At 44.0% G+C, this 22090-nt stretch overlaps 1 protein-coding gene across 4 annotated transcripts in view; it reads left to right on the top strand.

Annotated features, from left to right (window-relative positions):
• The window catches only part of ADAMTS9 (ADAM metallopeptidase with thrombospondin type 1 motif 9), a 78971-nt gene that overhangs the window by 3261 nt on the left and 53620 nt on the right, over positions 1-22090 (top strand). For 2 of the 4 annotated variants that reach the window (XR_004061102.1, XM_030956488.1), the window contains exons 4-12: positions 10490-10776; positions 11753-11836; positions 11939-12060; positions 12403-12443; positions 12562-12667; positions 14523-14669; positions 15533-15674; positions 15887-15994; positions 20313-20458. Coding sequence is in view for 3 of the 4 variants with exons in the window: in XM_030956488.1 (XP_030812348.1) it covers positions 10490-10776; positions 11753-11836; positions 11939-12060; positions 12403-12443; positions 12562-12667; positions 14523-14669; positions 15533-15674; positions 15887-15994; positions 20313-20458 (1183 nt within the window). In the remaining variant the exon portion in view is untranslated. Of the gene's footprint in view, positions 1-133; positions 266-10489; positions 10777-11752; positions 11837-11938; positions 12061-12402; positions 12444-12561; positions 12668-14522; positions 14670-15532; positions 15675-15886; positions 15995-20312; positions 20459-22090 lie in introns of those variants that run through there. The other 2 variants (XM_030956490.1, XM_030956489.1) reach the window with 2 other exon arrangements.

Genomic DNA, 22090 nt, shown 5'->3' with positions numbered 1-22090 from the left:
TTCTAGAAGACATGTGAATCCACATGCAAACATATGTGCCAGGGGTACAGTGACACCTCTCACAAGGCTGTCATTGTTTGTTCTTCCAAGGGTTGCTGCTGGAATATGCCATTCTGGTTTCTCTCTTCCAGCTGTTTCTGCTCCCTTCTATGAGATCAGATGCAGGAGACTCAGAACAGTTGGAAAGAAACACGGAATCTGGCACATTGCATCAGTAACCCTTGGAGGAACGGAGCAGCAGATCACAAGACTCATTGAATCAAAGGTAGCTGGGAGGGCTCTGAATTTTGCTTGTGAACTTGACTCTGTGCTGCTGTAACAGACTGCTGTTTTTCACCCCACTGTATCATAGTTCCCATTTAGAATATTATTCTTCTGTATTGTAATTCGCAAGAATACTCCATCTGTAATTTTACTAATGTGCTGTATATCTATTCCTTCTTTGTTCTAATATGCTTTGCTTCTTGCTTGTCTTTGTTTTCTTGCTCTTCTCAGTTGCTTCATGTAGTGGAGGGAGGAGTTCTCACCTCTCAAACACAAGCTTAAGTGCTCTAGATAGGCATGAGAGTCTTGTCTTCCTGTCCCTTTTCCCTTCATCTCTCCCTCTTTACTATCTTTTCTTTTTGTCATCATCCAAGCTTTTGAAAGGGAACGATGCTATGGCCGTATGTGTATTGTGAACAAGTCTTGGTTATTTCATTTAAGGAGCAAGTTCAGAGCAGCTTGGGCAATGCTGAACCTTGGCATCCTACCTGAGGTTACATCTGCTGAGAGAAGGTGTCTCACATGTCTTTGCAGCAGAGGAGAACGTGCAAAATCTAGCGGCACTCACTGTTTTAAACAAGGTGTATCTCTCACTCTTGCCAGAGAAGAATGGTTTTGTGAGAGTTTGGGAGTTAGTCATAATTGTAGGGTGTTGTGTGAATCCAGTCTTTTGTCAGAAGAATGTGTGAAATGGTGCATTTGCTTTGCAGGCTTCTGGCAGGGGTGGAAATTTGCTTGAAGAGGAAATTCATGGGAGGGAAATCTAAGGTACCCCCCCTGAGGTGAGCAAGGGACCCTATGTTGCCAGGCAGTGGTGCTATTAAGAATGACTTTCTGATAGTCATCTTCCTGGAAATGATTAATAGTCAACATACTGGTGTGCCCTTGCCATAATGATGTAATTTTAAACTTCTTGAGGTATTCAGGAAAGTTTCCCTTGTGAATTGACTAACAGATTGAGTAAAAGCTTTCATTTGCAGCAGTCTCCCTGGTTGTACTTTTAGATTTCAGCATCCTGAGGTCAGCTTAGAAAACCAGGCATTTGCTTTTGCTAAGTTTTAATTAGCAGTTTCTGATAACAGTTTTAGGTCCTCTGACATAAAAAATACTCTACAGGTGTTCTGGAAAAAGATCTTTTTCCTCTGAATGCTGATGGATATCAAATGGAAGCTGTGCTCTGCGGATGAACTTTCATAGCGCAGCACTGGGGTCTCTGGCAATGCATTTGAGCTGTCTGGCATACAGCTCAACTGCTGCAAGAAAAACTTAGGACAGAGTTTTCCTTGGGGTAACAGGTTAATGTAGTTTCAGTCATAGGAAATGGTGCATTTTCCTCTCCTTTTTTTCTTGTAGTTAGTGCCGTGAATCAGTTTGTCATCTGGCCGGGGATCTGGCAGAATAATTAGTTGTGTTTTACTGAATAGCCCTGACGGGATGAGGGCTTGGCCAGGCAGACAGCATGATGTCACTGAGGTGCAGCACCACTACCACCCATCGCTTCAGGATAGCAAGCTCTTCCGACCCAATTATTAAATATCCGCTTTTTTGAGGTGGAGGAGGAAGAGAAAAGAAATTGTGATCCTATAAAAAGAAAAGAGGAAGTGGCTCATTGCAAGGCTGGAGAGCGCCGCTTTCCTGCACCCCATGGAGGAACAATCTGACTCCAGTGAGAAAAGCACGGAGCTGCATCCTGCATCCGTGTGCCAGCCACCTTCATGAGGCAGGCAGCACCTCCCCAGGCCCCCATCCAGTGGGACCTTCTGCCAGGAGAAGACCTGTGAGACCTTTCCATGTGAAACCATCAAGGTTTGGTCTTGCAGAGAGATGTCCAGCTCCAGATGCCAATAGGACACTGCCTTTGGTCATCGCTTAAATAAACCACTTAAGGCACCTCTTGCTCCAAGTCTTACATCCATTTCTGCTGCTTCTCCTTTCTATCATATTTCCCATGTTTTTTGTCAGTGGTTTATGTATATATGTATTTCTATGTATATTTCAGTTGTTGAGTTGTCTGGAGCCCTTCTCCTCCAGTTTTTTTGGGGTCTGCAATAGCTTTAGCCTTCTACTGAACTTTAGCAGCCATTCTGCCTGTTGGCCACCCCTTGCTCTGAGACAGATGTGGCCTCCACCTGTCTGGTTGCACTGAGCCAAAATTCCCCTGTGTCCATGAGTATAATTGCAAGTATTGTGCCCTTTCATTGCCCTACTTCTGTTGCCTGTTTGGCTCTTGCTCCAAACTTAGCAAATTCTGTGTAGCTTTTACTGTGACCCTGATGCAGGACTCCCAGCTAAACTTTTTGGGGCAGCTCCTTCTTTGTACCCATGATGCCTTAAGTTTTAGCTTTCGTAATTTATGTATAGCGAGTGTGAGCTGCTCCCTCCCTTGCTGCTGGTCAGCTGTGCCCGTCCTGAGGCTGGCATTGGACCTGGGCTCTGGGGCTGCATGTGAGGATCTTGCACAAGGTCCTCACTCCTTAATGAGAGTATTTAAAGCAGGAATATCCACCACGGGCAAAACTCATCATGCAGAAGCAGCAATAACACTCTGGTGGTGCCAAACTAGTAGGAAGATGATTAGAGCTGTTCCTGTTTCTGGAGGGGAGCCAAGGGGATGTAGCCAGCAAAGAGGCCTTCCAGCAGTTCGTGCTGAGGTGGCGAGGTTTTGGAAACAGCCTCAGATGAGTGCAGGACAGAGCAGGTCTTACCTGCGCCGTGCTGACTGTGCCCCCACCCACTGCTGGCAGGGGTGGGAAAGCCCAGTGACTCACCTGCTGCGGCTGCTTTCCAAAATCCACCAAGTATTATCAGCACAGATGGCTGTGGGACACAACCTGCAGGCTTAGCATATCCCAGTACCTGCCAGAAATGGATGCAAAATGGTCTCAAATTTGCTGGTATTTTGTTGGGTGTTACAGCAGTTTGACTGCTGGGTAGTACGTGTGTGGCCAGGCACAGCAGCTCCACAAAGGGAAGCCCCATGTGGTCCAGGTGAGGAGAAGAGAAGGTCTATGTGTAAGTGGTGCTGAGAAGGGTCCTATAAAAGGCAGAGGAAGAGCCAGCAGCATGAACCAAGTCTTGCTGCTGAGCCAGCATGACACAGGCATACTCAGTAATGTGTCACTGATTTTTCAGTTGCATTAACGAGTAATTTGTAATAGATTACCCTTTCATAGTGACTGTAACAACCTTTCCCACTGAACCTGACACTGGGGAACCACCAGGGCAGAGGAGGGCTGCCGTGTGTCTTGAGCAAGCAGATGCCTGATGCTGCCAGCTCAATGATTGTGACCTTATTTCTGCATGATAATTAGTACCAGCCTGCTCTCCTCATGCCAGCCAGCTTCATGGGAAGTCACTGGTGAGCCAATGGCACAAGCAGGAGATGGTCCCATTCCCATGTTCCCATGTGCTTGGAAGCGGTGGTCAGGTTGAGGTTGCCATAATGGGGGTTTGTTAGTGTGTTGTCAGTGCCATGACCAGGGAGGAGACCTGGGGAAGAATGTTTGGTATCTGGTACTGTGGCTAAAGCCTGACTTTGTAGTGTGGCCTTTCATTGGTGCAGGAAGGGGATGAGCTTTTGTTCCCACTCCAGCTGTGGTTCAAGGTGTGTTCACAGTGTTAAAATTGGCAATAGAGTGGAGTGACGCCAGTGATGGAAAATTTCCTGCTCCTTCTCCAGACCCTTTGTATGTTTTATGTTGTTACTTAAACAGTTCCGAGGCAGAAACTTTGAATTCCTTTTCTGCAGGACTCAATGTTTGTACTCTTGTGAGTGGTCTGTGGTGAAATCCCAGATCCTTTGCGCTTAGATTGTTGGTCTAGAGCCCTTTAGTATTTTTGCTGTTTCTTTTGGACTCTGTCTTGCTTCCAACTGTGTCCCCTCTTTTTTGTTTTCAACTCATTCATCCAGCAGAATTCTGCATTCTAGGTGTCTGGTTTCCAGGCAGGTCTTCAGGCAAATTCTGTACTGATGAGTGTCACATAAACTCAGGGTTGCAGGAGATCTGCAGGGAGGCTTTCTTAAGCCTTTACTTCCAGGTTGAGCAATCCTTGAGCTCTTTCAAGAGTCTGTTTAAGCTGTCAGCTTTGCTCTTGGCCTCAGGGTAAAACACTGACTTTGTTCTTTTCCTCATAAAAGTTTCTTATCTTAAAGAAGTGGATTGTCATTTTTAGTCAAATAGTAATTAATTCAGGTTTCCTTCCCTCCCTAAATAAAGAAGAGAATTGCATCACAACTCCCATACGCTAATGTAATTAATTCTATTTCTGCCTCCCTGTTGAGGTAGCAGCACAGTAAGAGCCAACTGGTATTTGGTCAGATGAGCCTAGAAGGTCAAGCACAAGCTTTTGCCATGCTGAGCTGGGGAAGGGATCAGTCTGTAATGTTTGAGGTATCTTGTGATGTTGACAAGTGAAATAAGGTAATAGACTGACTTCAGTTAAAAAACATTGATCACAGTCAGTGATACAGATCCCATAATTAGTTTTGGCTTAATATATAAGTAAAATGCATGCATTTTGTTGTTAGTCCTAGTATTGAAAATGTATCAAGCATCCATCTGGTGCCCTAAAGGTGTAAGACTTAAGATTATAACTAAACAAATTGCTGTTGATTGGTTATTGTTCTGCAATTTAAACATGGTAAGTGGACAGAGTTAAATTATTCTCCTGGAATCAAAATGGACATACTTTTACCTCAGCTGTGTGGACATCCACTGAAGGAAGACAGGTGGGAGAAGCAGGGGGGTATCACTTGGGTGCTTTCTGTCTGTTCCCTATGGCATATATTACTGAAAATAAACAGGCTAACTATTCTGTGACTGCTTCTCCCATATGCCTGTAATGTCATTATCAACATCCCTGTGGCCAATTGCTGAACAATTTCTTTTTTTTTTTTTTTCCTAATGGGATATTTTGTCTTATCTTTTACTGACTGTCAGTACAAAGTTGGGGTGGCCTCAGTGTTATTCCTGTTGGCATGGTACCTCATAGGTGTCACTAGACACTAGTGTGGGACACAGGTTGGTGACTTGTGACTGTTGTGCATTGGAAGTTACCTGAAGAGCATGTGTGGGAGTTCTGTAAGATGATCTTGAATCATTTTCTGCCACATGTTCAGCTCATGTGTTAGTATCTCCTTTCTTAAAGAGAAAATTTATTGTTCTTAAAGAGAAAATTTATTGTTCATTAATCTACTTTCTGTCTACTGTGCAAAATTGATAGCTTTCACTTACAACTTTTTACCTTAGGCATAAAAATAATCTTTTAGGCTGGAATGCATTCTGATATTCATCACCTGGAAAGAAAACATCTAGAGCGTGTGTGGTCTCTAGTGTTAGCATGGTATAAACCAGAGAATGTTTTATTACTAAGGGAAGCTGATTGCTGCTTGCTGCAAATCCGTGGTTCTCAGAATTCTGGTTCAAGCAGTGAAAAGAAAGGCATCAGGGTTCAGCATCACCTCGAGCTTTGGCACCTCCAAGTCTCTATAGTCACAGACACAGGATGCAGTGAGTGGATTGGAGTGAAACTGTTGGTTTTTGCATCAGTGATGCTTCATGCCAGTCTGAACTGCTCATGGCTTTATAGCTTTGCTTTGTGGCCTTAATGTTTTCAGATGTTGCAAACACAAATTCCAGGCTCTGGGCTTGACACATGGGACTGACTTCAGCAGGAGCTCCTGGACATGGACCTGGCTATAGCAGCAGCTCTGGTCCAGTCAAGGAGCTATCCAGAGGGAAGGCAGGATTAATCCTGCTCATAGGACTGATCATCTCAGTGTGGTACAAGGCAAGGCAGTGGCTTGTCCTCCATTATGTTTCAATCCCTGGCTATTGTCCAAGCAGTGTGTGAAGCTGCTGGCAGATAAGGTGTGTTCAGCTCTGGGTTATGCTGACCACAACAGCACCCCACAGTAACAGAGGTGAGAATTTGGCCTCATGCAAATCCATCTGAGATACATTTGTAGGTGTATAGAAAGACAGAGATACAAAACATCTTGATATAGAATTAGGACAGACCCAAGGCTAGAAAAGTTCTTTGGTCTGGCTTCTTACCTGTTTGTGTCCTAAAGAGGAGCCAGTTTCCATTCCATTTCTTGGCAAGAAGAGCCTAAAAATGTGGTTCATTTTCAGCCAGTCTGATCTCTGCATGAAGGCAAATCCATTTTGCCTCTCTCTGTTTCCCAGGCAGCTGCTGTTGTAGCAGCTACAGGCAGCAAATCCAGCCAGACAGCTGGAGCTGGGGCTTGTACTGAAGCTTTTGGCCAGGGTTTGCTCCTGTGGAGTTGAGGGAGACAGGTCACACAGTGACTGACTGTGTCAGGGGAGCTCAGCTGAATTTTGGTCTGTTTTATGGAGGTGTGCAATAATTTATTATCTGTGCCACTGGGTCAGAGCACAGCTAGAAGTGATACGGGCCAACTGCTGAGTGCAAATTTTTTTAAAAATCCTAGATCACACATTCAGAAAACTTGTGATAATCAGTCAGTTTGAAAGGATCATACTTTTTTTCTAGCAGGGACATGTTGTTAGCTCAAGAAAGAGATTTTTTCTTGCCCCCTTCTCTTGCTGTCTCACTCTCTCTCTCTGTGTTACATTTTTTTCGCAGCTATGTGCAGCTCTTATGAACTTGGAGCTGAACTGGAATTGCTTGAATTGTTACACGTCTTACTTAATTGTGCAAATTGCTTTCTATTCCAAGGACTAGTTAATGTAGAAATGGAAAGGATTAGGACTGTTGGGATAAGTGATCATTCCATCTCTTAATATTTGGTTTAGTATAACAATAGTTACTATGTCAAAAGCAGATCCTGACTCTGCCCTGTCACCCTTTCATGCAGGCAAAGTACTCACACAGAGCCTGTGTCTTCCCTGCCCTCTTTCTTGTGATAGATCCAAAGTACATTAACCAGCAGGAAACATCCATAAATCAGCTGAATGGGTTCTGGGCTGAGGCTTCTTGCCCAAGCAGAAATAAATGGCATTAGTGAAAAGATGCCATCAGGAAGCGATATCCTTTCACAGGATTGGGTCTCCTTTTAAGTCCCACATTACAAAGAAGAAACCAAACAGAAAAAAAATTCAGATAAACTACCAGGTCCGTATAAAGACAGTGAAAACAGCAAAGATTGTCTTAGTAAAGTATGCAGTAAAATGGACATTATTCTAGCCTTTACCTGCCTCTCAGATGAATATGAATGGTTGAGTCAGTGCATGGGCTCGCCTGATACTTGAATTATTGAACTGTAGTTTGCATGGTTTTAAAGGGTTTGTCTACTCACTGGAGTTTGGTTTTTCTACAAAGTAAAAGAAAAATGTTTTGTTTCTTAAACCCATCCAGTTACTACCATGTATAAATAGATGTGTTTCAGGTCATTGCAAAGACTGGGGGCCTGCCAAGAAAACCATTTTTCTTCCTGGTTTCTGTTACTATGTTAACACAATAGAAAAGAAAAAGGGAAAATAAGGTGAGGAAATATCATACCCTTTTCTGATGTTATGTGTGGCAGTAGGAAGCTGGTGCTGCAAAATCAGAGTTTTGTGTAGTGTGAGAGATTTTCCCTTCTGCCCGATGGAGCAGGAGCACGTTGCCCCAGTCAATGAGAGCCCTGCTGTTGTGGCCATTGTAATGGAGCAGGATATCAACAGAATCAGGCACACAGAGTTCCTGGCAGTGCCTGTGTGCAGCTCCCATTAACGTGGTCAGGATTTTACAGATGGGTTGAGAGCAGTGCACAGCCATTAGCATTTAATTTTTTACAGGTGAGTGCACACTATCTACATGCAAGAAAGATGGGTGGAGATAACAGTTCACTACTACCAAAGTCCAGGAGTGGCTTTTCATGCAGTGCATCCCCATCACTGGTGCCTAGTTTTCCAGTAACCAGGCTGACAAATACCCAATATGTGACCTGTCCAAATAGCACAGTGCAAGTGTTGGAGTGACTTTGTGGGTGGAAACAATTCAGTTGTTTTGGAAGTGATGATGTGTCTGACTTAATTTGTGTGCTGAATGGGGAAAGAGCACTGATACTGTACTAACACCTGGCAGCATTAGATTAATGATTGGACTTGATGATCTTTAGTATCTTTTCCAACTTAAATGATTCTGTGACTCTGTGCCAGATCTCTGCCCAAAAAGGAAAGTTATTTTTCCTCTATGCTGGGCATACCTGGCTTTGTTGGGCTCTGATTCCCCTGATGAGGGGCAGGTCAGGGCTCTCATAACTAGATGTGGAGTTCTATGTGGTACTCTCTGGGTGGTTTGTGGGGTTTTCTTTAGCGTGTGACACCAGCTGCAGGATTTCAGTGCAAACCCAATGAATATTAACTTCTTTTATAGACCTGTGTGATAGGTGTCTTCAAAGATAGATATCTGTGCAATTCCCACTGTTTTTTGCCATCTAACTTCCCTCTGACTAGATGGTTGGAGGAGAAGGCACCTGAGCCTCATGGTCCTACCTGAGGCCCTGCAGAGCTCTGCCTTCGCTCTGCAGCTTTGTCTTCAGCCTCGCTCGAGCCCTGTTGAGCATCTTCCCATCCTTAACACATTTTTCCTTGGGCACCTGCTCCTTTTGGAAGTTAATTATTTAAAAGAGAAATTTGAGTGGCGATCTGAGGGTGCAGAGAGGAGAAGAGAGGAGCTGGCTGAAGGGCTGGGGTTAGCACTTTCTCCTCAGTCTGGTCCTCTCCTCACCTTTAAGTTATTTGTATGCATAGTTGGCTCCCCAAGCTGATTGGCACTGAATGAGTCGGGATAATGTCATGGTTGCCCACGAAGGAGTGCCAGCATGAGAGCATAACCTTGCCAACACAAGGGCATTGATTAGAGCAGAGGAACTAGGGCAATCCAATTATAACCACAAATGCCATTGGCTTTCTCAAATTCTTACTCAAATAACTGCAGACTCTCTGCTGTATTAAGGTGGTCTGGACTGTATCAAGAAAGGGGAATTTAGAGGACTTAGGTAGTACAGAGTAGGCAGGATTTAATTCTTAACTGCTGTATTGCCTATTTACACATAGGGCAGAAGGATAGTATTTTTCACATAGGTAGAGGCTGATCACCTTTGCCTGCCATGATACTGCAGAACATATTTCTTTATTTGGAAATTATTACAAATATTCCTAAAAGGAAACCATACAGGAAAAATAACTAAGAAGTTTCCTATCATTTCAATCTTGTTTGAGCATTGAATATTCCTTTGTTCCGTAATGTTATGCTTCCTCTAACCTACTCAATGGGTCAGATAAGGAAATGTGATATTTTTCACCACCATGACGAAATTAAACTAAAGCTACAAAGAGCATGAGGGTTGTAGCCTGGAGTCGTAGATGAGTAGTTCAGATCTGGCTTTATATTAAATGCAGAAGTGAACAGTCTTTCGTGGATGAATCACATTCAATTAGCTACTTCCTATGATGAACTGATTAAAAGTTAAGTGGCATCAAATAAGCCTGATTTTGCTCTTACATTTAAATAATGCTATAATTACATACTAATCAGATGGTAAATCTTAATTGTACACGTTACATATGTTTTATATGCCTATTCTCCCTCTTCTTTTTGTCGTCTTTGTATCAGCATGGAGTATATTTTCAGGCTGCTTTTATGTTTGGCCTAATTGAATATCAAAAGCAGTATATGTGAAACTTCCTGAATTCTATTCTTTCACCAGTGGCAGCTGTGCTATTAGATGACCTTTACCATTCCTGTAGCACAGAATAATAAAGGGAGGGGGGGGAGCTGAAGCCCAGCCGTGTTATTGTTAGAGACAGAAATAAATCATATATAATTGCTTTGCTGTGAAGGCCAAATCCTGCCGTCCTTCATGCCTGAGTTGGAAATACAGGATTTGGACCTTTGTTTCCTGTGGTTTCCTGGCCACCTTGGACGTGCCCAGAATCCTCACACTGCTGCTGCAGTGGCTAATTACTATTGCAGGGCTCCATCTCTCCTGCATAGACCAGGAGCTGCCTCTGCTGCAGGGAATGTCCACCTCTAAGTGCTACTGGCTTCCCCAAGATGGCTTTAAAAATGAAGCCTTAGATGTTGGATTATATGGTGGGCTTCCACAGAGTGCTTCTGTTTCAGTTCCCTGCTTGTTTGGAGCAAGCCCACACAACTTTGTTGAGGCAATAGGTATTTTGACTTAGCATACATGTGGTATTAATTTTATTCACTCCAGAATGTACTGTATGTTTTTTCTGCCTTTTAACCATAGATCATGACCACAGTCACAAAAAGAACAAACGGAAACACTGGAGAAGGCAGTGGGCAGAGAGCAGCATATTGTCTGACATGGAGATGTTGAAACACAGCCTGGAAGTGAATTCTTTTTCTGGGGACAGCAACAAGACGGGGACCATTGGTGAAAGGAAGAGCCACAAGCGGACGAAGCGCTTCTTGTCCTACCCACGTTTTGTGGAGGTGATGGTGGTGGCTGACAGCAGGATGGTCGCCTACCACGGAGCCAACCTACAGCACTATGTCTTAACCCTGATGTCAATAGTGAGTGTCCAACCAGGGCGAGTAGATTCACCCACAAATCGTTTTCTAGTGGTCTCAGAGCCCTCTCTGCTGTATTCATGTGCAATGCCATCAGTTTGCCTTCCCTAGGCATGGAGATAATGCTGGGGTTACATCAAAAATGGTAAAACATGGCTGGAAAATGCTGGTTGGAATCTTCTTCCCCAGATCCATCACGCTTCCTGATCCTTCTCACACCTCTCTCTTCCAGCTTTCTGAACATCAGACACCATGAGCAGGATCACTGGTTGTTTAGTCCACATGCTGTACTCTTCTTTTTATTTAAGCCCATGTGACATAACAGCTGAATTAAAAAGGTGCTTTGGGGACTGTGCCTTCCAGGGGCCTGAGGCTGGTAGGTTATGCAGTTGCCTGACTTCCCTTGCTGTTGCAAGGAGAAGGAGCCTGTTGTCACCTTGATCCTTAGCATAGTTCTCAAGTTGGCTTTCCAGGCTGAGAACAAGCACCTTAGGAGCTGCAGGTACTAGGATGCAGTAGTGCAGTTTCCAGACAGGCAGTTCTGTAGATGCAGAGTGACTGGCAGGGAGTATCCAACATATTTATGTCTCTGGAGGGATGTTCATCCTGTTTGAGTGTAGAAGTTCACTGAATATGTGGTCTGAATCTGCCCATGTCAAAATCAGACACTTGGAAGAATAAGTTGCTTTGACAGTCTTGTTTGGTGGTCTTTGTGTCTCAGAGCAGAATGATCCTTTAATTTGGTGAAATGTGTGCTAAAGCAAAAGGAAATGTTGGGTTTCTCTGATACCAGCAGGTTTTTTTCATTCTAAAATTGTGCTTCTGCCAGGAGGTCTCTCCAAGTAGCATCAGAGCACTGAGCAGGGCAGAAGAGCAGCCCAGGAGAAATACAGTTGCAAAATGGAAAATATATGTGTTGGCTTAATTGTTTGTTTCCTTGAATGTTAACAGTAATTCCAAATATTGCTTTTTGAAACAGGTGGCTTCTATCTACAAAGACCCAAGCATTGGAAATTTAATCAACATTGTTATTGTGAAATTGGTCGTGATACATAATGAGCAGGTAATGGAAATTATTTTCTTCACCTTCTGCTTGACAATGGCATTTGTAGTGTGCATTGTCCTGAATAATTAAAATACCTGCTTTCTGTGTGTTGCTTATCAGGATGGCCCTGCAATATCTTACAATGCCCAGACAACGTTAAAAAACTTCTGCCAATGGCAGCAGTCCCAAAACCACCCAGAGGGAAGTCACCTTCGGCATGATACAGCCGTGCTTGTTACCAGGTGTGGTGAATATTCTCATGAAAACTGTAGCCACTTGTGTGTCAGGGTCTGTGAGCATGTAATGTATGGGAAATGTTCAGGTTTTGATGTGGGTGTTATGATATTTGCAGTTGTGGGAGCATGTGTCCACCATAACAAGGTGATTTTGAGAGGTTCAAGGCTGCCCATGGGTTTAGCATAAGATGAAAAACTCTGACTGGGGTGGGGATTTCTTTTGGACTCTGGATGATGTGGCAAACCAGCATGAGAAAGTCCATTGAAGGACCAAGAGTTGTTACTGTGCTTGTGCCTGAACTCACTGATGCATTGAGAATTAATGTGTCAGGTCTGTTCTGCTTTCAGACAGGATATTTGTAGAGCGCACGACAAATGTGATACTCTGGGTAAGGAAAACCTTTTTTTTGTCTTTTAATAACTTTTTTTGTAGTGACAATGTTAGTTGCCTGTACTGAACTGTGAGTGAAATTTCGTTTTCTATCATAAACTTCTGTTCTCTCCTAGGTCTGGCAGAGCTGGGCACAGTCTGTGACCCATACAGGAGCTGTTCAATTAGTGAAGATAACGGACTGAGCACTGCTTTCACAATAGCACATGAACTTGGCCATGTGTATGTTCTATGTAAATACATTTACATTTAAATAGCCCAATATTTATACTAACTAGGGCTTGCCAGCCAGGCTGGGAACTGGTACTGCTGAGCCTAATTATTTGAGGGGAGATCAATATACTTGGCTAGAAGATGCATCACTGAGGTAGATGAAACTGTGGGGTGCTCTGGAGCCTACCTGGGGGCAGCCAAACCAGCAAGGCCATGTTTTGGGGAGGATAAATGACAGAGTACCCCAAGCAGCACCTAAGAAATGACATCTTTACCAAGCAGTTGGAACTAGCCAGGGTTTTGGGCAGAGGTCCTTGGGGAGAACCAGGACAAAGCATGCTGGCACATCTGAACTATCTTTTGGGACTGAAGTCTTCTCTGAGAGCAGATCCTCAGCCTGCCATAGCTCTGTGTGGTGCTGGTGAAGACCATGCAGCAGATGTGTGTGAAGGAGGAACTTACCCAGGGCATCTGGGAGGTGATGAGCTGTATAAGTGAGCTTGGCTCAGCTCTTGAACTGTTTCATCATGGAAAATCCTCTGCTGCTGGACATCCCCAGAAGAGACGCTGCCATTCACCTCCTCCAGCAGAAATTTCTTTCAAATGATTTTTGCTTTTTCTCACTACTGAGACTTTTTCTCACTACTAAGCAGTCATGAGAAAAATCACCTTAGATCACATAGTCCTTTACCCCTGGATACAACCTTAGGCAGCTGATTCAGTCCCAAACCATCACATGCCTGCTTTGCAGTGGAGGTCTGTAGGTGTGGGATGGATGAGTACTTGGGAACAGACCTCTCATTGTTCTAAACTCTTGTTTTTCTTCATGGAGAGCTGGCTGAGACAGTCTATTTTTAACCACAGTAGTATTTATTTAAATAAGACTTCCTGACAGAAAATCTCCAAAGTTTTGGTGTTCCCCACACCTAACCTGTGTCTAATTCCTTTGCTAATGCTGCCTCAGAGCTGCTGGGGGGGTTAGCAGTACTCCCAAGCAGGAAATGCCTCTGTACTCCTTTTTTCAGAGAGCAGAATGAAAAGATGATTTGTTGGAGGTAATCTTAATGGAATATAAACTCCCCAGCCTTGGAACACAGGATCACACCAGGTCACTTCCCCTTCCCCACTTCAAACAGCGCAGTGCTTTAAGCCGCTCTGTCTCCATTAGTGAATTTACCACATTCTTCAAGGTGTCATGTGCTGCAAACTTCATGTTGGTTTCTGCTGATACCAATGCTTGCTGGCATTTTGTAAACCTGCCACATAAAGTATAGGAGCCAAGTCTATCCCTGTGCAATCCTGCTTAGGCAGCAGTGTGGCCCAGGGTATTCAACTGCATTAGAAAATATTTTGTGTCCAACAGGGTATTGCCTGTGTGCATGAGGGTCTGCAGTCAGTGGGCTCATGTCAGTCATCTCCTTCCTGAATTCCCTGAGATCAACTCTTGGATCTGTGGTCAGTTCCAGAGTATTTGCCATTTTTATGAAGCAGGGGCCAGACTCCAGCCTGTCTGCAGGATAGCAACCGTCAGCTGAAAAGGAAACTGCAGCTGGGTTTGCATCTTACTCCATGCTCCCTGGAGAACTTGTCTGGCTGAATATATGCAGTCATGGAGTGGAGAGCTTAGCAGGGTGCTGCACAGCTTTTCCCAGATGAGTGCTAGAAACCCTGTTTATTAACACTTCCAAATTTATTATGAATATATGTGTATTAATACTTTTATTCTGTAATATCTGTCAGCAGCATATTTAGGGAAAATTCTTGGTTTTGCTTGCATTTAGTTCACACTGTTGCCCTTGCTATGCTAAATACTTGATGTTTGCCTCTTAACTGACTCTACTTTTTGCTGCTCTTTTCCTCTTAGATTTAACATGCCACATGATGACAATCACAAGTGCAAGGAAGATGGAGGTAAAAACCAGCAGCATGTCATGGCACCAACACTGAACTTCTACACCAATCCCTGGATGTGGTCAAAGTGCAGTAGGAAATACATCACTGAATTTCTGGAGTAAGACCTTGCATATGCATGTGTTGGGCTGTTTTCACATGTCCGTGTGTCCCTTGGAGTTCTTCAGTTAATTTGGAGCCCTAGTGTGCACCGTTTGGAGGAAATCAGAGGGATTTGTGTGTGCACGCATCCTTTACCTAGAGCAGGAATGCACCCCTGGCATCCAGTCCCTGCCAGTTCAGCCTCGTGATAAGCTGGCAAGGACCAGCCTCTCAATGGGGAAGAATAAGTCTTCCCCCATGGATATTGCTTTTAAGGAATGTGTGTTCTCCTCAAACCTGAAGAATGACTTTTCCAAGCTTTGTGGCCCAGATACGGAGCTGTGCTTTAGAAGGCAGATTGAATCTGCCTTTCTGCTCCACAGGTCAAGATAAAGCCCTGGCACTAATCCGTGTGGGAACACCGTTCCAGGAGCCCACGGGTCAGTTTGATGCACAGTGATTTGCCCATTTTGCTGTCATGCCTTCCCGTGTGCTGTGGTGTGGAACAGAATGAGAGCCATGATGGTGTTCTGGCAAATCCAGGAGCTCAGTCCCTTGGGCAGTTCTGCTAATCAGTGATTTTTTTTTTTCTGAATTCTTTATAAAAATGCGCCAGTGCTTGCTCAGCAACTAAATGCACACTCAGAAATGCTTTTGCCATGGTAGCTGACTGTGGTGTGGTGGATGGTTGCTCTCACAGCACAAGGGTGATGGTGTATGGGTAACACACCCTCCTGTGCTTGAGTTTGAAATAGCTCTTGTAGTGCTCGTTAAATATGGCAAATGTGGTGTGCAACTGCCCTAAGGCTAATTCAGGCAAACACAAGGGGATCCTGATCTCCCACCTCCTGCTTAACACCAGTATTCTGATTTGTGTTGTAGCACTGGTTATGGGGAGTGTTTGCTTGATGAACCTTCATCAAGAACTTACACATTGCCTCAGCAGCTCCCAGGGCTGATTTATGACGTCAACAAACAATGTGAGTTAATTTTTGGACCCGGATCCCAAGTGTGCCCCTATATGGTAAGTGAAATTTCACACCTTATTTTTCCTGGTTTTGCCAGAGCAAAATAAGGTCTCCTGGGGTTGGATGAATGGCAGACTCACAATCCATCAACTTACTGTCAAGCTTGTGAGTTAATGATAAATCCTGGGGGGATAATTTCATAAAGGATCATCTGTCTGGTAAGGCATGTGGTGCATATTTAATGTTTTGATCTCTGCAATCACTTAAGCAGATGCAGTGTCGGCGACTTTGGTGTATCAACGTCGATGGTGCTCACAAGGGATGTCGAACCCAGCACACACCTTGGGCTGATGGGACAGAATGTGAGCCTGGAAAGGTCTGTAATACCTGGTGGTTTGTGCCTCATGGCTCTATTTCCTTGGGCTGAGGATGAGCATATCACTCAGAATCATCCTACTCTAATGCCCGTTGTGTGGGGCGCAACTCTGACTGCAGTGCTGGAAGCCCAAAGCAGCTCAATGTGTTTTCAGCCTGGTGGTGCCTGGGACATCTCCAGCCCAGATACATGATTAAAGTCAACTGCTTGGCATGACATTGTTTAAAGCAGGTATTCCTGGAGTGCTTATCTTTTTGAATTAATGCCCTTGAGTGAACTTTTGAGCAAAACTTTTGCAAAGCTTCCCTAAGCTTTTGTTAGAAATTGCTTATGTGATGTGAGCAATTAGTAATTCTGTGTAACATAAACTTGTCAGCTGGCTTTTTATCTTGACAGCTTCAGAGTAAAATATAGAATTTGTTGACAATTTATGTATGGAACATTTTTGGCAGTAATTCATAGAAACTTCCCGTTTCCATGTACAATGTTAATTTCCAGCTAGCATTGTGGTTTCTAGGATAAGTGTTTAATTTTTAGTTATTAATATCTGTAGAAAAATAGTTGAGAGCATTTTTCTTTTATTGAGATACTGAAGCTTTTGAATAAAAATGCTAACTGGTTCTTACTATTTGTCTGAACAAAAGTATTCTCTATCTGTGTCTAGTAAAAATAGTGTGATGGTATTCTACATGGTATAGCTTAAAATTTTGCTTTCCTGGCTCTCAAGATCAACATTAATAATAATGTTTTCTTTAGAAAGAGTCAAAGTTTTAAATCACAGTCTCTCAGAGGTACTTTAATGAAAATTCTGGATGCTGTTTTAAATATAGTTTTCCATACAGGCTGTGGAACTCTTTGGAAATTTATATTTTGGTGTATGTGTCTGAAAACTCAATTGTTCAATGACACTTGACTGATTTCCTTCAGGACAATGAGTCCCTGTGACTTGAGACCTTGTGCCCTCAACTTCTCTGTTGGTGAGCTTGGGATCCGCTCACTGCTGAAAGATCAGCAATAACTTTGAAATTTTCTTGAAATTCCAAAAATCTGAGCTGCAGCAAACCTACACTTACCCTTGGATATGACCAGAGTGATGTGCAAACAGCAGCAGCTGAGCAGATCTACACCCCGTCAGAACCACCCTGTGTCATGCAGTATCCAGCTGCAGGGCTCTTAATAAAGACTGTGTGAGCAAAAACATATCAGGCCACAAATTTAGACAATCTGACAGGTTTAGACAAACTAGATAAGCGTGATCTGAACGTCGCAGGTGAGAGCAGATGGGCTCTTAAGAAAAGTTAATGCAGCCCACTCGTGTTCGGGCATTTAAATGTGTTCTCACAAAAGAGCTTTATGGAGTAATTTTGCTGTCTGTTCATCTGATTCAAGCTTAAAGTTTGGATCAACATAAACTCTATCCTGCTTGGTATTTACTTGGGCTTGTGAAGTGCTGAGGTGCAAGTCTGAAATGCTTTTCCTTGGAATAAATTGCTATTTTGGTACTCTGCTGTGGCCAGGAGCCCTGTCAAACTGCTACGTGCTGACTAATGCCTCAAGTCTGCATGTTTAAAGCCTGTGCTGTATGGATTGGCAGATGGAGAAAATACCATACCATTTTTATGGAGATATCTTTGGAAATAAGAGAGCCTGAATAGCTAAAAAAAAATCTAGCTAAAACTACTGGGATGTAGATTTAACTGGGCTCTAAATTTACTCTTAAATCAAGGGCATTAAAAAACATGGGAGTATTAACTTACACATATTTTGCATGTGAGGACACTGAATCTGATACTGCTAAATCAAGGCATAAGACCAGCCCAGAGTCTGGCTTTGCTAGGTGATGGTTTTACCATGTTCCACAGAACCAGCTCATTGTTGGGTGGAGATAAATCTCTGAAAGAAAATAAAGGGGGTTGTAAATTTGGGCCACTCTCCGTTGTGCTTTTCATGACTGTTTAAAGAATGGTAACAGTAGAGCAGATGAGCAGTAATGATTTGTGTCTGCTGCCCTGTGGCAGCAGGTAGCGTGTCTGTTATGCATGCATGGAGCTGCACAGCCCCTTCTGCCCCCTGCTACTCCATTCAGCCAGCCCAAGGATGGCAGCTGGATTTGGGGAATTATCTGGGACTCTGGTGGCAAGACAAAGGAAAGGAAAATCTGCTGTAATGTCTTCCATCCCTGCCAGGGCTCTCCAGCTCCACTGTGTGTGTAAGATATTTGAATTTGCTCCAGACAATCTGCCTTTTATTCTCTTCATTCTGTGAGCTGTAAGCTTATAGGAAAGAGAACCCTGGCAGGCTTTTTAGTCTTTCTGCTGTATCTCAACATAGAAATTATTTTTAAAATATGAAAGCCATAAAGGTTGCACAGCCAGACTGTTCACAGTGTGGTTCCAAGAAGCTCCATTGTGTTTTCATAAGATAATCTTGCTGTTTATTTAAAACAGCTGCTCTTTTCCCCTGCTTTGCTTTACCATCAACTCCAACCTCCAAATATTAATAAAATCAATGTAGATGTAGATGACTTCCTGGTTAATACTCAACCATGAGATGGGAGACATATAGGTCATGTCACGGTCTGTGAGCTCTGTTCATTCACTAGTTAGCTATTCAGTCATCTTCCCTGGGTCAGTGGTGCCAGGCATGACTCTGGTTAGATATTTAGCTGTGAGCATCAACATTGCTGCAAGAAGTTCTCCACTGGGACAGCACTGTTGGATTGGTGTCATGTATTTCTGTTGTTTAATGATAGCTGTCAGACCTCTTTGGACCTGTATGGGGACCCCAACCTTCAGGTTTTCAACCTCTACATGCCAGGAAGAGTTGTGCATTGTAATTTGTCCTGCAGCAAAGAAACAGGCATTTCAGCTGATTTTATTGCTGTTCTTTACTGTAGCAGATGGGTTTTAGTCAATTTTATCTGGGGAGTCAGATCTTCAGATAAAAGCAAGTGTGGGGCATTTTGCAGCCTAGAGACCATGCTTGTCTCTGAGCAAACACCACATGCAGGACTCAAATTATGAGTTCTTCAGCTGTCCTGCAAACCATGTCCATGGGGAAATGCACCTGAGATCAGCTCTCTTCATCAGCAAAGCAGTGTAACAAGTCAGCCTTCATGGGCAAAAGGTGTCCCATGTGCTGCAGAGCTGGTGTCCTGTGGGATGCACAACCCCATGACAGCTTGATCCTGCTCTATTTTCCTAGATAGCTTTATCCAAGGTGGTTCATAAAGGTGTCTAAAAAAGCAGGATGAGCTTTGTGGTGTGTTTTGATACAGCCTTGTTGTGCTATTAGTGGAAGGGCTGGAAAAACACAGTGCATCAGCAAATTTGACCCTGTTGCCATACAGATCATCAGATCTGAACAGCACCTGGTGCACAGAAATACTGCAAGGGAATATTTTAGTGATGCTCTCTATCTGTATTCTATAGTCTGTAGCCTCTTCTAAACTGTGAGCAATCAGCAATGTTTAGGCTTCCCATAATCACAAAGATTTAGGCATCTGCATGTCTCTGGGTTTAAAGCAACTCTAGCAAGCACTGTTCACTGAGAGGGGACATTTTTCCATCCATTCAAGAGGCCAGAAGGTGACTCTTCCCTCACTTCTGCAGAAGTCTGTGTAGTCCATGTAGTAAACATACCCCAAAGGATACAATTTATACCATGAAAATAGGGGTAGGGGCTTGCCAAGGTAACTTAATCCAGCTTTCCAAACAAAAGAAAACGAGTCATAGCTGGAAAACAGAAGTGTAGACCAAGTCTTGGCAAGTCCCATGTTATGTCTGAGTGTAAAAAAAACCACTTGGTCTTGAGGAATTAATTTTTCTATTTTATTTGCCTTTTGGATTTAGAAGTTTTCTGCTTTGGGTAACTGTGGGGAGGTTTGAGTTTTCCCTGGTGTTTCTCCTCATTGCCTGTCTCCTCCCTGACAGGGCTCTCCATGCAGAGTTTCTGCAGCTCTGCAGGAAATCAGATAGAGCAGCTTTTTGAAAAGCCAGTGCTGCGAGCTTGTTGTGCTGCTTAGCGCCAATAAACAGGGAATATTTAGTGGTTGCTGTTGTCTTTAGTCTTCATCCCATAAATCATTCCACAGACTCAGCACCTTGCCTTCACTTTGCCATTTAAGGGTATGGAGAAAGAAAAATATGGGGGTGACAGACAAAAGTAAAAGCAGTTCAATTTATTTGATTGCAAAATCATTGTGTGTGGCTGAGAAATAAGTGAGGCTGAGTCTCGTTGCCCAGGCTGGTCACTGTGGGTCGCTCATAATGCAAAGCAGCACAATCCCACCTTTGCCATGTGTCTCTTTCACGTGCAGCACTGCAGGTTTGGGATGTGTGTGCCCAAGGAGCGAGAGGCGCCGGTGACAGACGGAGCCTGGGGCACCTGGAGCCCCTTTGGGACCTGCTCAAGGACCTGCGGCGGCGGCATAAAGACGGCGATCCGAGAGTGCAACAGGCCCGAGTGAGTGCACAGGGGGAAGGGCTGCAGGGGGAAATGGGGAAAAGCACTTTGGGCTGCCCAAATGAAATCAACTTGGGCTGTCCCCAGTCCTTGTGAGAGTCAAGGACAGGTGGCTCTGCCCTGGGGATGGGTGGCTTTGCCTGGCATGGGTGAAGCAGGATCTGGTCATTGGTGTGTGGGTGAAGTGCTCTGAAAAGGGATCCATCTATTCAACAATGAGGAATAAAAAGCTGATTCCTCCATGGGTTTATTACCTTCTGTTTTCCTGTGGAGGCACAGCTGGGGTCCCACTTCCAGAGGTGTTTTTCTTTCTCCAAAGCTGTGATTCAGAAAGGAAGGAGCCTTCCTTTTTTGCCGTTTTACCCCTGCTTCGGTTGCTTTTGCAGCTGTTCCTAGAGGCCTTTATAATAAGGTTTTCTACCGTTTTATTCCTGCTTTGTCTGGTTTTGCAGCTTTTGGCTGCTTTTGCAGCTGATCCTTTATACAGTTACATTTCAGCTGGTGCAGACTAGCCAAACCTCAGCAGAAATCTGTGCCCCATTAAAAAGTGGTACTCGAGAATGTTTGCTATCAGCCTGGAATGCAAAATCCTGCACCGTTTGAAATGGCAGGGAATTTTGCTGTGGGCTTCAAGGAGACAAATATGTAGCTGGTGCAATAGTAACAGCTTGAGCAACTGGTATGAAAACAGCCTGTTTACGTAAATTGTGAATTGTGCTGGTTTCTGTTTAAATGCCTTCTTGCAGCAGAAGGGAGGCTTTCTGGGCTTTTATTTGGGACTGAGATACAGAGAGCAGAGGGTCTGTGGGGCTGGTTGCACTTAAGGGGTCCTAAAAAGATTCCCGTTTCTCATCACTGGTGTTAGATGGTTTATTGCCAAGAAAATTGCCACTAGAGATGTACCAGTGATAATTTCATCCCTGCTAATGGGAGAAGGGAGAGCTTGTGCCTATGACACTCGTGCTGTGGTAACAGGAGAGGCTGCTCAGCACAGCTGGGCAAGTGTCAAAAGTTGGGGCCGAGAGAGTAGGACACCAGCACGTTAATTAAAACAATGCTAAGAAAAACACAAGTGCAGAGAGCTTTCCTCTGGCTGTGCTGAGTCAGCACGCTCCATATGGTCTTCTGTAGCCATGGAAAGACAAAAACAAAGCATCTTTGCAGCTCTGCTGCTGAAACTTTGGATGCTGTCAGTGAGATGTATTCCTGTCTTCTGAGAGGCATCTATTCAGACTGATAGCTTTTTGTGATAGAAAATCTCCTTTATCCTAAAGGCTAGCCAAGGGATTTGAAATTCCATCTTCCCTGATTGCTTGTGATTTGTATCCTGGTGCTTCAGTAGGTGTATTGCTGGGGCTGGGATTTGCAAAAGCACCTAAACACACTCGGCTCCAAGTTGCCTGAGAAATCCTTATGATTGATAGTGGTTATTTTCCAGGCCCCCTTTCCTGAGCCTTGTGCTGGCCCTGGCCTCTCTTCTCCAGCCCCTCACAAGGTCTCTGGGAGGAGTAGCCTGTCCTGGCACCATCCACAGAGCTTTCCACTGATTGTTGTTGATTTGTGCCTGTAATTTGACACCACAGTGTGAGCTCCCACCACCTGGGTCCCTATTATCATGGGGCTGCTAAAACG

The sequence above is a fragment of the Camarhynchus parvulus genome, chromosome 12, assembly GCF_901933205.1.
Source record: "Camarhynchus parvulus chromosome 12, STF_HiC, whole genome shotgun sequence".
NCBI classification, from domain to species: Eukaryota; Metazoa; Chordata; class Aves; order Passeriformes; family Thraupidae; genus Camarhynchus; species Camarhynchus parvulus.
This window is presented reverse-complemented; position numbering and strand designations above follow the sequence as displayed.